Raw genomic sequence first — 13,704 nt, 5'->3', positions numbered from 1 at the left:
TTGCATATACGGCCCTGGAGCTTGCTGGTGCGGGCGGGGTGGACCGTCAACCTAAAGTTATGTGGGCTTGAACACGTTGTAGAACCTATCAATAATAGCAGCTGTGATCTACCTATTATTATGGTCCCTATTTGTTTCGAAAGGCCATGTGATTGATACTCTGTGATCTTCAGCCTGGTCCTGCACTAATTCCAAAATTTGAAGCGCTCCGAGTTGAAAGCAAGTCGTTATTCCTCTTTTGATTTGGGGTATGGTGATTGACAATCATGTCCATAATGGGAAGGAGAGCCTCAATAGCACAGACCTCTGATCGACATACTCTGGGCTGCCTAGTAGCCTTGCTTAAGCAAAGAGTGTACATCCGGTTTTCCCTCGTCTTACATGCTTGGCCCATGAGTGTTGTGACCTCCTGCATCATGCATTTGGAGTGTGTAAATGTGGTGGATGTCAAGATACTTGGAAAAGCATCGTATAGCGCAATTCTACTTTGCAGAAGAGGCTTTTCACCACTCTGGAAGGCGCATTGGACTTCAGGTGCTCATGAGGACACGAGCTGGTCATCGGATGCCTTTTTAAGAGCTACATGTGGAAGCTTCGTCGCATATGATTTGGCGCTTGCTGTTGTAAACGGAGGAGGGTTGACCAGAAAAGCATTTTCATTGGAAGCGTTTCAGACATGCGAGGCTGGATGAATATCCCTCATAGCAAAATGAACATTCGTGTCTAACTGAGGCAATACTATAGAGCGTATTATGGTATAAAGTGCCAGTTGATATCAGACTATAAATGCTTCGAAGTTATCTGCTGTAATCCACTATTCCATCCCGATCAACTTGAAGTGTTGAACATCCCAAAGTAATCAGCTTCCAGCTCTACCACCAAACTCATTTACCTTTCCTCAATCTAAGCACCATGTCAACGGTACACAGAGTGGTGGTACACCCCAGCCGATACACTCAAGGGGCAAGTCCTTTCGAGGTGTCGACAAGCGATGCTCCGCTGAAAGATCTCAACGCCGACAGCCGGCACGTTCTAATCGTCGGCGGCGGTGTCAGTGGATTGTTAGTCGCATGGATGCTGCTGGACAAGGGCATCCGAGTGACAATTCTTGCCAAAGAATGGGCACGCACTTGGGACTTCAGCGAGCCCCGTATTACATCTCAAATTGCAGGGGCTTTGTGGGAGATGCCCCCCGGGGGGTGTGGCTTAACTGAAATCGAAACCCCAGGTGCTGGCTGGGCTACCGTGGAACATTATCGAGAATGGGCGATGCAAAGCTACAATTTCTATATGAAATATGCTGAAGTTTCTAACGAGCACGAGAAAGGAGGCTCCTCGTTGGGCCTCTCCGTCGCCAAACTTCATCAATTCTTCTATGACGATGCCATCACTTCGTGCAGCAAGAAATCGCCGAGACATGAACACTATAACAAATATGCCGCCGTCAAAACACGGATTGGTGGTGTTGAAGTGTATCCGGACAAAGAAGCAATCGCACAAAGGTTCGACAAGTCAATTATCAATCTGAGTTCCGGTGGAAACCATTTTCAAAGCGGTTACACCCATACAGCTCCGATTATCAATACCGACAAAGCCTTGGCCTATCTGATGGCCCTTGTGCAGCGAAAGGGGGCAACACTCGAGACCCGAGAGGTGAAAGATCTAAGGGAAACTGGCCAAAGGTTGCTGACGGACTACAAAGCGGATGCGATTGTCAATGCCACAGGTCTCGGTGCAAGAGAGCTAGTCAACGATGAGGATGTTTACCCTGTTCGTGGCGCCGTCCGTCGCGTTGAAAATACACGCCACAGCAAGTTCCGGCACTTAAATGACGCCTACCTGGTTCCTGCACAAATCGGGCCCGATGGGCTCCCTTCCAAGACTGTGTTTATTGTACCTCGGAACGACGATATCCTCTACGTGGGTTCCATTATCCAACCACATAACGAGAATATGAACTTGACTCCTGAATCGCCTGAGGTCCAGCAGATGTGGGATCGGGCAGGAGACTTTATGCCCAGTTTGAATCATGCAGGATTTGTGAACCACTTCCCTTTCGCCCAGGGCTTGCGGCCATTTACCAAGAAGAACGTCAAGGTCAGGGCTGACGAGGACTGTGGATTTCCTCTCGTCCATAACTATGGACATGGAGGGTCTGGGTGGACAATAGGCGTTGGAACCGCTCAGTGCGCGGTCCATATTGTCGAGACGCTTCTCGATGATAAAGATAAAACTGGTCTTTTACAAGTGGTTGGCATGCAGACAGATTGGTCTGACATTAAAAAGGAGAAATTCTCTAATGCAATCAAGGGAACCCTGGGAGCAAATGAAAAATCTGAGCTCTTAGACAAAATTCAGGCTTCAGGTGTTCCAGAATCCTGTAAAGATCGGCTTAAAAACGTGGTCAATTCGTGGTCTGCAGAATTGATCAAGGCATCGGCCAAGATCGGCAACCAGACGTTGACAGATGTTGACGACAGGCTTATCGATGATAAAACTAATCTTTTAGAAGTGGTTACGCAGTCGGATTGGAATGACGAGGAGAAAGACAAGTTTCGGAATGCTATCAACGGAACTCTGGGGGAAACTGAAAAAGCCGAGCTCTTAGACAGAGTTCGGGCCTCCAGTTTGCAAATTCCAGATACTTACAGAGATCGGCTTACAAACGTGGTCAGGCTGTGGTCTGCAGAATTGATGAAGGCGTCAGCCAAGGCTACCAACGACGCCATATATCCTATTGAGGATAATGTGTACAAGGCACGACTTTAGTACCATTGGTATTTTAGTCGAGTGAGATTGAATTACCCTGTTGGAGATGATGCCTGGATAGATCTAGCGCATAATATCCTTACTCCCGATACCTGTATTTCCTAGCAATATAAATAGTAGATTTTGGCAGAACCCGTCATAGATCCAAGATCTGGACTCAGATCCTAACCTATATGGATAACCTATAGATTACCTAACTTATCAGCATGATAACCATACGCTACTACAAGAAGGCTTAATGGAACTATTATTCTAGAATGTCAAATCACCAAAGTGTATGTGAGAAACAGCAAGATTTGGATTGCCTATATCAACCAATTCAGGATGGAACAACGTCCAACATACTAGACTGTAAAAGAAAACGTGAATGAGAGTCTCTTGCGAATCCTGTTCAAAAAGAATGAATCCTTCTTTCCGTGTTTCCTCCTGCAGCAATTCACAATACCACTAGACTCCTAAGATACAGTTAGCTTCTCTTCAACCATCGTGACATAAGGGCTTGCTTACCTTGTTGAATTCGCATACTTATCAACCAGAGTACGAAGCAATTGCATTGGCAGATGCGCCATTGAAGTTATAGCATTGTCCAAGCTTGAAAGTCTTTGTTGTGGAATCCACATAGCCTCCTTTAATGGCCCCAGGAAGGCTGCCGCAGTTATTGGGCGCGAAGAAGTATCCGTACTGACCCTTACCGCCCCAGGTTGTGATCTTGAAAGACTTAAAACCTTTGGGCCACGTCGCACAGGTGTTGTCCCAGGTGTTGACGCCTTTTTGGACGGATTTGTCGCAGTTGGTACCACTGAAGGTGTCGATTACAAAGGCGGATCCGCTGGTAGAGAGAGCAGCCATGATGGTGACGGCGGAAGCAAGGGAGAAATGCATCTTGAAAAGAGGTGGGGGGGGGGGGGGGGATTCTTGAAGTTGGATTGCTTGAAAGAGTTCAAAGTGGAAGACGAGGCTTGCTTTGCTAAAGTATCTTGAGCTGATGAGTTGTGTAGATGTAGAGCAGCGGAAGAATGGGGGTTTATATACTTGAGCTGCTGTAGCATTCATCAATGTTCGCTATACTCGTGTCCGCCATGACATAGCGATAACCTATCAGAGATACATAGAGAGACATAGGCATATCTGTCAGGCCTCCCAGATGCGTTTCCTTGAGCTAGGGGTGCGAACACACCAATCGTAAGTCCAATAGAAACAACGCAGGCAGCTTAGAATTTGCTTGTCGCAGTATAGTATTGCTCTATTGCTGCAAGGGGCCTCGGACGCCTTTATAAGGCGTCCAAGGTAAGCTTAACCACCTATCAGAACGCCTTCTCCGCAAGAGGGTTCGTGAGACGGATAGTGGCGGTGTACCCCGGAATATTGACTAACATTATGATGATCAAAGGGGGTTATAAGTTAGTTCCCGAGCCTAGTAACTAGCCAGCCAGTGCTCACTCAGCCCTATGGGAAAGAATATTGATTCAACCGAAAACAGTGATCCTACCTATAGCTTTGACACAGGACCTAACAAAATGATGCTCCGAGTTCGATGGAAATCGTCGTTATCCCTTTAGGCCGGCTAGGGTCAGGGCTTAAAGCTTGGCAGGGCGCCTGAAATTCCATTTTCTCTCGCATTCCAGTTCGTCGATTCAAACACGACGGTTCTGGGCATTTTGGGCGGTCAATCGCTTAAATCGCTGAAAAGTTTGGTCTTGAGTTTAAAGCACTACGCTCCTAAAGCATAATAAAAAGTTTTAGTTTTGCGAGCAAAGGGGGTTAGCTTGTTGCCCTGTGCTGCACGTGGAGAAGCGAAGAACGGAACCCGGTGTGGTACTACAATCGTATGTTTTACCACCTTGCTAGAATTTGCAATATGCCTTTATATCCAACTGTACAAGGCACAGGCATTGGATGGTACTGAAACAGCCATTAGCTCCCACCCACATTCCTGTGATTCCCATAACCCAACATTCTTTAAGATGATGTAAGCCAATATACTGAATGTTATACGAAGTTATTTATATATTTTACTGCCAGGAGGAATGAAGCTTCGTATCATCGTACACAGACACATTCGTTACGTGATAGAATAGTGTGTCAATGACTACCAGTCGGCAGCCATGCATTAGTAACTTTATGGTCTACAGCTATGCTCATTTCAGCATATTCGTATACCGCCCTGAATCAATCTGTACTTATTCATAATTGCTTGGCTCGGAGCGGTCACAGCTGAGATTTGTGAACGGTTCTTGTGTAGAAACTTTTGCTCAGTGATCGGTCTTGGAGTGTACTGAGTACTTAGGGGACGCTCAGAGAGTGTTGAGCCCGTGCACCACTGGCACCCCCAAAGGATGGCTCGTTCAGACCAGATCCACTGCGGTTGGCGCTAATGCAAGTGGGTTATATTCGGGGTCCCACATGGGTATTAGTATTTTACTCCTCTTCCTACGTGACTTACACCTACATTATCAGTAGTGGCTTGATTCGCTATTGCAGTCCCCAATATTTCTCCTACAAGTAGGTTCAGCTTAGTCTCCCATGTTAGGGGAGCATCCACGCGGCCATCTTCCCTGCGGACAGCGCTGCAATGTCGCTGTTGCCAACGGGCGCCAAACCATGGGTAAGTAGGCGCCCAGACATAGTTTACCGTCAACGTTACCTGCCGCATAGCAAGAAGTAACTGTTCTATCTCACTCTAGCTTTTGAATCTGGGAATCTTGGACCTTGATGCTGCGAACCTGCTAATGGGAGTAAATCAATTCCCAGCCCACCTACTACCGCAGCCACACGAGCGACGCGACTTGATAATGATTGCAGCCTTGATATTCCATCCCGAAATTTGGTTTGATTCTTTTCGACTGGATTGCGAGGATATAATCGGGAGCTGGGGCACAAGGGCCATGTAGTGTGCGACGAGAATCTGGAACAAGTCAACCCACGGTCTGCCCGAGGCGGTCAAGGCCACCGGCGCTGGGGAGATCGGCGATGTTAAAGCACAGGCCTTGAGCCATCTTCACTGTGACCATGCAGGGGGCCTGGAGGACTTCTTTGGGGTACAGGTAGGCTCTATACGTAAATGCTTAATTAGGAAGTGACCTGTCTTAACCCAGAGTGTAGACATACTCATTTGGTGCCACGAGGAAGAGTTCAAGAATGCGTTCTGGACCTTCGCTACTGGGATCAAGCGTGGCACATACCTGAGTGACTACCTTGATGTGTCACAGTTGAATTGAAAGACATTTTCCGGGCAGTCCTTCAAGCTCTTTACCGGCATTATTATGTGTGGGCGTCATTCCATTCGATAAGCTCACCCGATTCTTCCGGGCGAACCTCGCTTAGAGAAGAGCGCATCTCTTCGAAAGTGGAATGGAGAGTTCCGTCACTCATTTACTTCTTCTGATTGGGCCCTTGGCTGCAGTCTGGCTGCTTCAAGGTGTTGCGCAAGGTACGAAGACAGCTATTGCCCTCTAATTGATTGGTTGGTAGTACTGGAGCAATGTTATTGGACCTGCGTTACGTAGTCTTTTGCTGTTCCAGAGCTAGTTAATTTTATGTAGAAATTCTATCTTCTGTGACTTGTAAACAACTCTAGTTTAGTCCAGACCTTAGACGCCTGATGGGGTTCTGTCGGATATTTACTCCGGCGGCCCGTGTGGGTTATGTAGTGACTTCTATTACAAAGCAGGGTTTCTCGGTCTCGGAGATATCTCCGAGGCGACTATACATGTGCACAGTGCACTCACAAATAAAGAAAAAAGACAGAAATGAGAACAAGGAACTAGAATACAAAATAGATTTGAGTCGCCTATAGAGATCCTTGTAGGTAGTCGTAGTTCTCCAGTCGTAAATGGATCACATCGTCAACGGATGGGACATTTTCTTTGTCAGGAGGAATATAACTCAACCTACATGCTCCGCACTGGCGAACTCGTCGCCCTTCGAGGCCAGAGACTCGGTTTGTTTCGCCCTCCTCTGGACTTCATTGTCTTCATGCTGGATGAACCTGAGGGGACGCTTTGTAGATGTGGCATCTGGATCACCGGCTACGATCAATGGCGGGTTGGACCGATAGTAGGCATCCACGTCTTCCAACGTTCGGTTTGCTGCAGCACGGTTAGCATCTAGTCCATGAATTGGGCAGCTATTTTCTGTCAACTAACCTGTCTCCGGATATAGAAAGTATATAATTGGTAGGAAGACTGCATTAAGCACGGTCCACACGATCCAGAATTTCCATCCAATGTTTTGGATCCCAATAGGTGTAATCTCAACAATGGCAAAATTAGTGATCCTTTTAAATTATCACGTTAGTTCGAAGCACGTCCTAGTAATTCTGTCTGACATGGCATACCAATTTGTCGCTGTTGCAACCGCTGCTCCTTTAGTCCTCATGGGTAAGGAGTTGATTTCGGTTGGATACAACCATGGCACGCCGAGCATTCCCATGCCAAATGCTATATGGTACAGAAAGAAGAAGACAACGGACGCAGTCGCGTATGCCTTATCAATCTCTGCAAAACGAAGAAGGATGGTGATCACTAGGAAGCAAACGAACTGACCAAAACCAGAGAGCATCATTAGGCCTCGGCGGCCAAGTCTTTCGACCACTGTGACTGCCAGGCATGAAAAGATAAAGTATGATGTTGCGTTGCAGGCCGTCAATAGTCGAGCAAGGCTATTCGAGAGTCCGACTGAGTTCATCAACACCGTCGGCAAATAATAACTCATGATATTTATCCCTTTAGCACCCCACAGTTGATTAGCTGAGATGCCAGTACAAACGGCGCTCATTGTTCGAAATAAAAACACACCTTGAAGCTGTTGGATGGCTTGTGTGCCGGCGCCTAGGAGCAACCGGCGAAGGGTTTTGGTGCCGTCGGACTGACGACGGAGCAAGAGGTCTCGCCAACGGACGGCGTTATCGCGCTCGTACTGGATGCTAAATTTGATTTCATTGTGCTGCGTCGTAATATAGGGGTCATTGATAGACATTCCTTCTATACAAGCAAGCACTTCCGACGCTTCATCATGGCGATCTCGTGATATAAGCCATCTGGATGTATATCAGATTAATTCGCCACTCTCTAAGCGAGGCGTTATGAGCCTACCTTGGTGATTCAGGAAGCCATGGAACAATGAGGAACAACGTAATAATAAGGACAAACTGCAAAGCGATGGGCAACCGCCACGCGATGGGTCCCTCGTGGAAGGATAGACCGTAATTGATCCAGTTGACGATACAGTACCCACCGACATTCAGCCCCAACTCAAATATGACCAGCTTTCCTCTCCATTCCGCCTGTGCAGTTTCAGTTTGCCAGATGGGTGCCGTAGCTGTGTTCATACCATTGCCGATGCTGTACATATGATTAGCCTCTCCCGCTCCGAAATCTGGTCCAAAGTCAGATAGATTCACCCTAGCACAACCCGTCCGACGAACATCTGGGCCAAACTGTATGATGATGCCTGCAATATGGTGCCTATGGCTATAATGGCAGTGCCCAAGAGGATACATTTCTTGCGGCCCTGGCTGTCGCCGATCGTAAACGCGAGAATGGCACCGAGACAGCAACCAACGTCATAAATGGCAGTCACCGTTGAAAGTGTTTTCGTCTTCGTGGGGCCGACCAGATCATGGATCTCTAGGAAGTCTTGCGTCACGACCACGCCACCTGCGAAAAGGTGGTCAGATTTACTGTAATCATCAAGAGGGAGCAGCATACTAAAGACACCCTGATCGTATCCGAACAGCGTCATATCCACACCACAAGCGACCTGTAGTTTCACCCTTGTTATAGTCTGTTCCTGACTGAGGTTAAGCGTGAGAAAAGTCACAACTCACTGTCAGCCAAAAGGTCAGCCATCCCCCGGTCAGACCAAAGAAGGGTTTCTTGGAGGACACCATTTCGTGAACGACGGGTCCAACTATTCGGCAGCGTTGAAAGTGTTAGTGTACACAAGCACTGAGGGCGAGCTCATCCATAAGGGACGGACTTATATAGGTAATAGTACCGCAAGAAAATGGCTCGCTGAGACAGCAGGCTGCCCCGTATTACCGGGGAAAAAAACCGGGGTACAATGTTCTCATGGCAGAAGGCAATCCCACAATTACATTGTATAGCGTCTCCACCCACCTGGAGTTCGTCTGTGATGCCATTGTTGGCTAGAATACCCGCGTTCTTTTCCACACAGACTCGGCAGCTTAGGGGCTCCATCCAGGAGAGGTCTACGTTCACTCATATCTGGGGAAATGGGGCACCCTACTGATGTATTTCCGAAGGTAACTACCAATCACGGACATAGAGCCGAAAGGCTGGGCGACGGTATTCTGCCGAGAGTCTGAGAAATTTAGTACGTGTAAAGCAGTTCCGTTTCATCGGAGCTTACTCTAGACGTAAACATGGAAAAAGATCCAATAAATCACGCTGCCAGTCTACGATGTGGCCTTCTAGAGGATGGCCAGCTATTGAGCATCATGGCGCTTCGCGATGCGTCGGTCAATCTCCCTTCACCCAAGCGGGTCAAAATCTATAAGGCGTTTTTATGTATACACTGCCTGTAAACCAGGCAAGTCTTCACCGTCCAGGAAAAGCTAGAATGGGTGTCAAGTGGTGACCCAGTTGTACTTCGGGTCTATTTGCGAGTGATCAGACGATTCACCGTCAAATGGGCCTTATTTGATGGTGGGAATGAATAGTGACATACCATGCGTAGATCAGTATTCGGAGCTGATAATACTACCGGACTTTCCTCCGAGCTGTAAAATGCCTCCTACTATTGGCATCCTCGGCATTCGGCCCGCTCATATGCACCTGTTCAACGCAAACCCTAATTCTGTTTCAATCTGGGTGCCCCCGTGTTACAATACGCCACTTTCACACTTCAAATAAGATATAATCGTTCACATCAACATTGGACAGGACTGTGATAAGGAAAAGAAAACGGACATATGAATGCTATACAGCATGGCAATACATCTCTAGTCGCACAACTAGGAAGACGAATGTTTCGTGTAGAGACACAAAACAAGCTAAAAGTACAATGAGCACCATGGTGCATCATCAAGGCTATAAATGGGTGCTGACCTCAAGCATAGTTGATTTGTCCAGCCAGGTATTTGGCTTTATATTGGCAATTACGAAGTAAATAAGAACCACTATAGATCCTACTATGAGCATTTCTCCCCGTGCCTCGGCAATCGTTCCCTGTATACCAGACAAAAATGGGGCGCTTCCAGCGCATAGATCTTGACTAGCAGTGGCATGTATAGGTCATGATCCGCGGCGACAGCCACCGCCGTCCCGAGTTCTTGTCCGCTCAAGTCCGAAGTGGCCACCCATAACTTTTCTACCCAATACATCAGGTATTCTCCATTCAATTCCATTCCTACTTTCACTGCTAGTACATAAATCAAGGTGCCTGTCGCGCGAGAAACTTAAACCCGTACAGAAAGGGGGGAAGAAGAACGAGGCAGCCACATAAAGGCAATATGAATCGAAATATGTGGAAAATATATAATTCTTACTGGAGTGTTAGAGCTCTACTAATTTGGCGTAAATCATCGAAAAGAATGATACTAAAGCTTTCTACAGAGACCACCAGAATATACGAGCCTGGGATCCAGGGAAATATGTCGATTTAGTATACATGGATCAACTACTGATATCGTTGTAAATAACATATTAACATGGCGTGCCTACGGGCTGCCTGGAGAAAAAGTGGGGCGGTCAGATGATCTGGTGTCGATTCTAAACCAAATTTATATCGGAATTTCATGTCAATCTTTTCTTCCAGCCAACAACACAATTGTTAGACCAGCCCACAATGGAGAACTCGAACTCGAACTCCAATAGAGAAACCAAGTCACGATGGGCCTGCATCCCATGCCGTACGCGCAAGGTAGACCATTCTGCCTTCGGGATTTCGACCGTATCGCCCTAACCTTGATTGTTCTAGGTTAGATGCGACGGGAATCGCCCGTCCTGCGCACGATGTAAAGAACGAGGGGACAGCTGCCAGTACAGTAGTATAAGGCAGCGTCCCCCAAGTCATAGAATGTACCACTCATGCACTGCAATCATACCTAACAAATTGGCTCTCTTGTGCTCATCGTGCGGCATAGGTCCTATCGAGCTCTGACTCAGCGATTGGAGAATATGGAGCGTTTGATTTCGGAATCCATGCATCTGCCTACTAGTCAAATGAGACGTGAATATCTCCATAACATGACAGGGCAATCCACTTCTACTCGGCAAACTACGGAGCTCTCGACGGGCCCCACCCAAAGTCCGCTAACAATAAACCTCTGCTCACACGAGGATAAGGCAATATCTCTTGACGTGATGGATAGGAAGGGGGAGAGATTGTGTATAGGTAACTAGGGCACTATAGGAGAGGCTCAAGGTACACCGATCATAGCTAATTCAAAAACACCATTCAACAGGATCATGCTCTATCCTCTCTCCCGAAGGGATCCGCTGGATAAATGCACTGGTAGGCGATGAGAGCTTTAGTTCCCTACTATCCGGTCTGAAGATTCCAAGGAAAGTGCCATTAGGTAATTTTGAAGGGCGAGTCAATCATCCTTTACCCCCTAATGATACGATCAGCGCATGCTTCAAAGGTAATGGCCTCTATGCATGTATATTGTTGTTCAAAAATCTCATACACATCAGACTTTACTGCCACTTTTAATAGCGCTCTCCATCTTTTCGAGGACGGCTACTTGGCTGAAATACTCCAAAGGCATCTCGATGGCCAATCCTTCTTGGATGCCACATCGTATGCAGCACTCAATATTGTTTTAGCTCATTCGCTACGCAAATTTGACAATATGCGACCCGATGAAGCGGAAAAGTGCTTCGAAAATTGTTTCAGTATCCTCCCTGTGATGATGATGCAGAGCCCCAATAAGGCGAGCATTGCGACAATGCTTTTTATGGTCCTGACCTTGATTCTTACAACAAAAGTCTCCTTGCTAATTATCCCTAGGCCATGTACCTTGTATACACCTCAAGAAGCCATCCTTCAGCCGCCATCCTCGGAGCTGCCGTCCAGTCAATTCTCATGGCCGGCTACCATCGTACTGGACCCACTCAAGATAGCTCCGCAGCGCTACACGAAAAAAGATTGCTCTATCATGCCTTTATACTCGAGCAAGACCTGGCCATGTACCATTCAAAACCGCCCTCACTTACACGCGACCTACTCTCCTGTCTGCCAGACGAGGACCCAGAAGATGGTCGTAATACGCTTAGGTTTGACGATGGCTCCACGTTAAACTGGCTCCGAGAGCAGGTCATCCTGGCGAATATCCAAAACAAAGTCTACGACAGGCTTCGCTCGCCGCGGGCTTCTGCACAATCTCCGGAACAGTTATATGCCGGAGTGATGGAGCTCGACGAAGAGTTACAGAATTGGAGACAGAACATCCCCGACATGGCTCGACCTCAGACTCCTCTAGCTGGCTTGGATGATATGCGTCTGATGTCCTTAACAGTACTCCATTTCTCGTACTATCAACTACTTATATCTATTCATTCCGTAGTTTTCAGCAAGGCTGTCCCTCTTTGGCATCAATACGAAGAGAGTGACTTGGTCATCTCTAGTGTTGCCTTGTGCGTCAGCGCCGCGCGGGCTTCGATCTCGTTACTGAATTATCATGACCAAGGCCACCCGTTCACTATGTATGTGGTCACGGTCTTGCACAAAATACCCGCAAGAAGAATATTACTAATCGGCCTAACAGATACCTGGTATATCACATCGCATGGAACGTTGATATCCTGCTTATCAACATCTTGGAAAACAAAACTACCCCGCAAGCTCGTGAGGATTTAGCTCTTCTGGACACGGTGATCAGATTCTTCGAAAAGCACGATCCAAACTACGAAAGTGCCGTTCCTTATCACATCGCTCGTCTGTATTACCAAGTGGCGCTTCGGGCTGTTAACAATACAACTGCTGCTTCACAAAGCACCGGTCAAGAAAGTTCCGCTGGAACCTTAACTACAACGGAGGACAATGGGCATATCTCGAATTTTCCATATTCTAGCCATGGTGACGCAATGGATGCAGGTACACCAACACCTGCATCGGGTTCAAACGGGTCCCCAAACCCTCAGCTATACTCGTGGGGGATGCAGCTTAGCTTCCTACCTGAGCTTTGGCAGGATCCTCATTTGGCCATGTTGGACGACGGCTTAGCTGAACACTCACCCGACACTTGACTTGAATGTAGGGCTGGTGTTTGACAGGTTCAAGGGTGTTTTTAATATACTAGAGAAACATGAATATAGGGACATATGTTGGAATAGATAACTATAGATATTATATTAGGATATTGCAAAAGTCGAGTAGTGGAATCTTTCCATTACCTAAGTTCCATAGCACCATTATATTACCACTATTGTATATAGCAAAGCTTCGCTCTCAATGGACATAATACTTCTTTGGATCTGCCAAATGTCATACTATGTATACACATGTATGCAGAATATCGCCTGAGAAACCAAAAGGTCACAGTGATTCAGATGCATGCCCTGAAACTTGACCGAAACTTCTTCATCACCTATTTTAAGGATCGTCATGGCTTTTCGGACTGTTTCATCACTGGGTCTTCCATAATGTTAGCAGTGTATTATAATTCCTTGACCTTGTTATATGGGGGTTGGGGGGGGGGGAGTGCAACGTGGATAGAAATCGCGAAGGCCTTGTCCAATGACTGAAAGTTGTAGTACTTATAGCCTCGACGGTATTTCGAGATTGACTTCGGCGTCCCTATCTTGGTGTCGGCGACAGTGTGGGGATCATTAACTTGTTGGCGAACCACATCCACACGAGGAAACCAGTAGGTGACCTCAATTGATAATTTCATTGGGGGTTCCCCCACTTATGGTCCCACTGGGATCTCTTGTGATTTAACGCCAAAAATACCTCGAGTCATTGGAT

General features: G+C 47.1%; 4 protein-coding genes across 4 annotated transcripts; 2 read left to right on the top strand and 2 right to left on the bottom strand.

Annotated features, from left to right (window-relative positions):
* Positions 1-912: 912 nt before the first annotated feature.
* On the top strand, positions 913-2,769 carry BDV27DRAFT_159481 (FAD dependent oxidoreductase-domain-containing protein; the record flags this gene model as incomplete). Its single annotated transcript, XM_032072872.1, has 1 exon — positions 913-2,769. The coding sequence occupies one exon, from the start codon at positions 913-915 to the stop codon at positions 2,767-2,769; it is 1,857 nt and encodes a 618-aa protein (XP_031925796.1).
* A 283-nt stretch (positions 2,770-3,052) lies between these two features.
* On the bottom strand, positions 3,053-3,658 carry BDV27DRAFT_131075 (uncharacterized protein). The gene is made up of 2 exons (XM_032067550.1): positions 3,277-3,658; positions 3,053-3,224 (listed from the first exon to the last, which is right to left on the bottom strand). Exon 1 carries the CDS (start codon positions 3,649-3,651, stop codon positions 3,298-3,300), a length of 354 nt encoding a protein of 117 aa, XP_031925795.1. The 5' UTR covers positions 3,652-3,658; the 3' UTR covers positions 3,053-3,224; positions 3,277-3,297.
* A 2,748-nt stretch (positions 3,659-6,406) lies between these two features.
* BDV27DRAFT_165987 (sugar porter family MFS transporter) lies at positions 6,407-8,659 on the bottom strand (the record flags this gene model as incomplete). Its single annotated transcript, XM_032074070.1, has 8 exons — positions 6,407-6,857; positions 6,915-7,045; positions 7,106-7,493; positions 7,566-7,807; positions 7,863-8,111; positions 8,171-8,426; positions 8,478-8,529; positions 8,597-8,659. 8 exons carry the CDS (start codon positions 8,657-8,659, stop codon positions 6,655-6,657), a joined length of 1,584 nt encoding a protein of 527 aa, XP_031925794.1. The 3' UTR covers positions 6,407-6,654.
* A 3,161-nt stretch (positions 8,660-11,820) lies between these two features.
* Positions 11,821-12,983, top strand: BDV27DRAFT_146722 (fungal specific transcription factor domain-containing protein; the record flags this gene model as incomplete). The annotated part of the gene is made up of 2 exons (XM_032070624.1): positions 11,821-12,440; positions 12,503-12,983. The coding sequence occupies 2 exons, from the start codon at positions 11,821-11,823 to the stop codon at positions 12,981-12,983; spliced, it is 1,101 nt and encodes a 366-aa protein (XP_031925793.1).
* Between the last annotated feature and the right edge of the window lie 721 nt (positions 12,984-13,704).

This window comes from Aspergillus caelatus, assembly GCF_009193585.1.
Source record: "Aspergillus caelatus strain CBS 763.97 unplaced genomic scaffold BDV27scaffold_133, whole genome shotgun sequence".
Classification (NCBI taxonomy): Eukaryota; Fungi; Ascomycota; class Eurotiomycetes; order Eurotiales; family Aspergillaceae; genus Aspergillus; species Aspergillus caelatus.
Note: the sequence above shows the minus strand (reverse complement) of the source record. Positions and strands in the feature narration are given on the sequence as shown.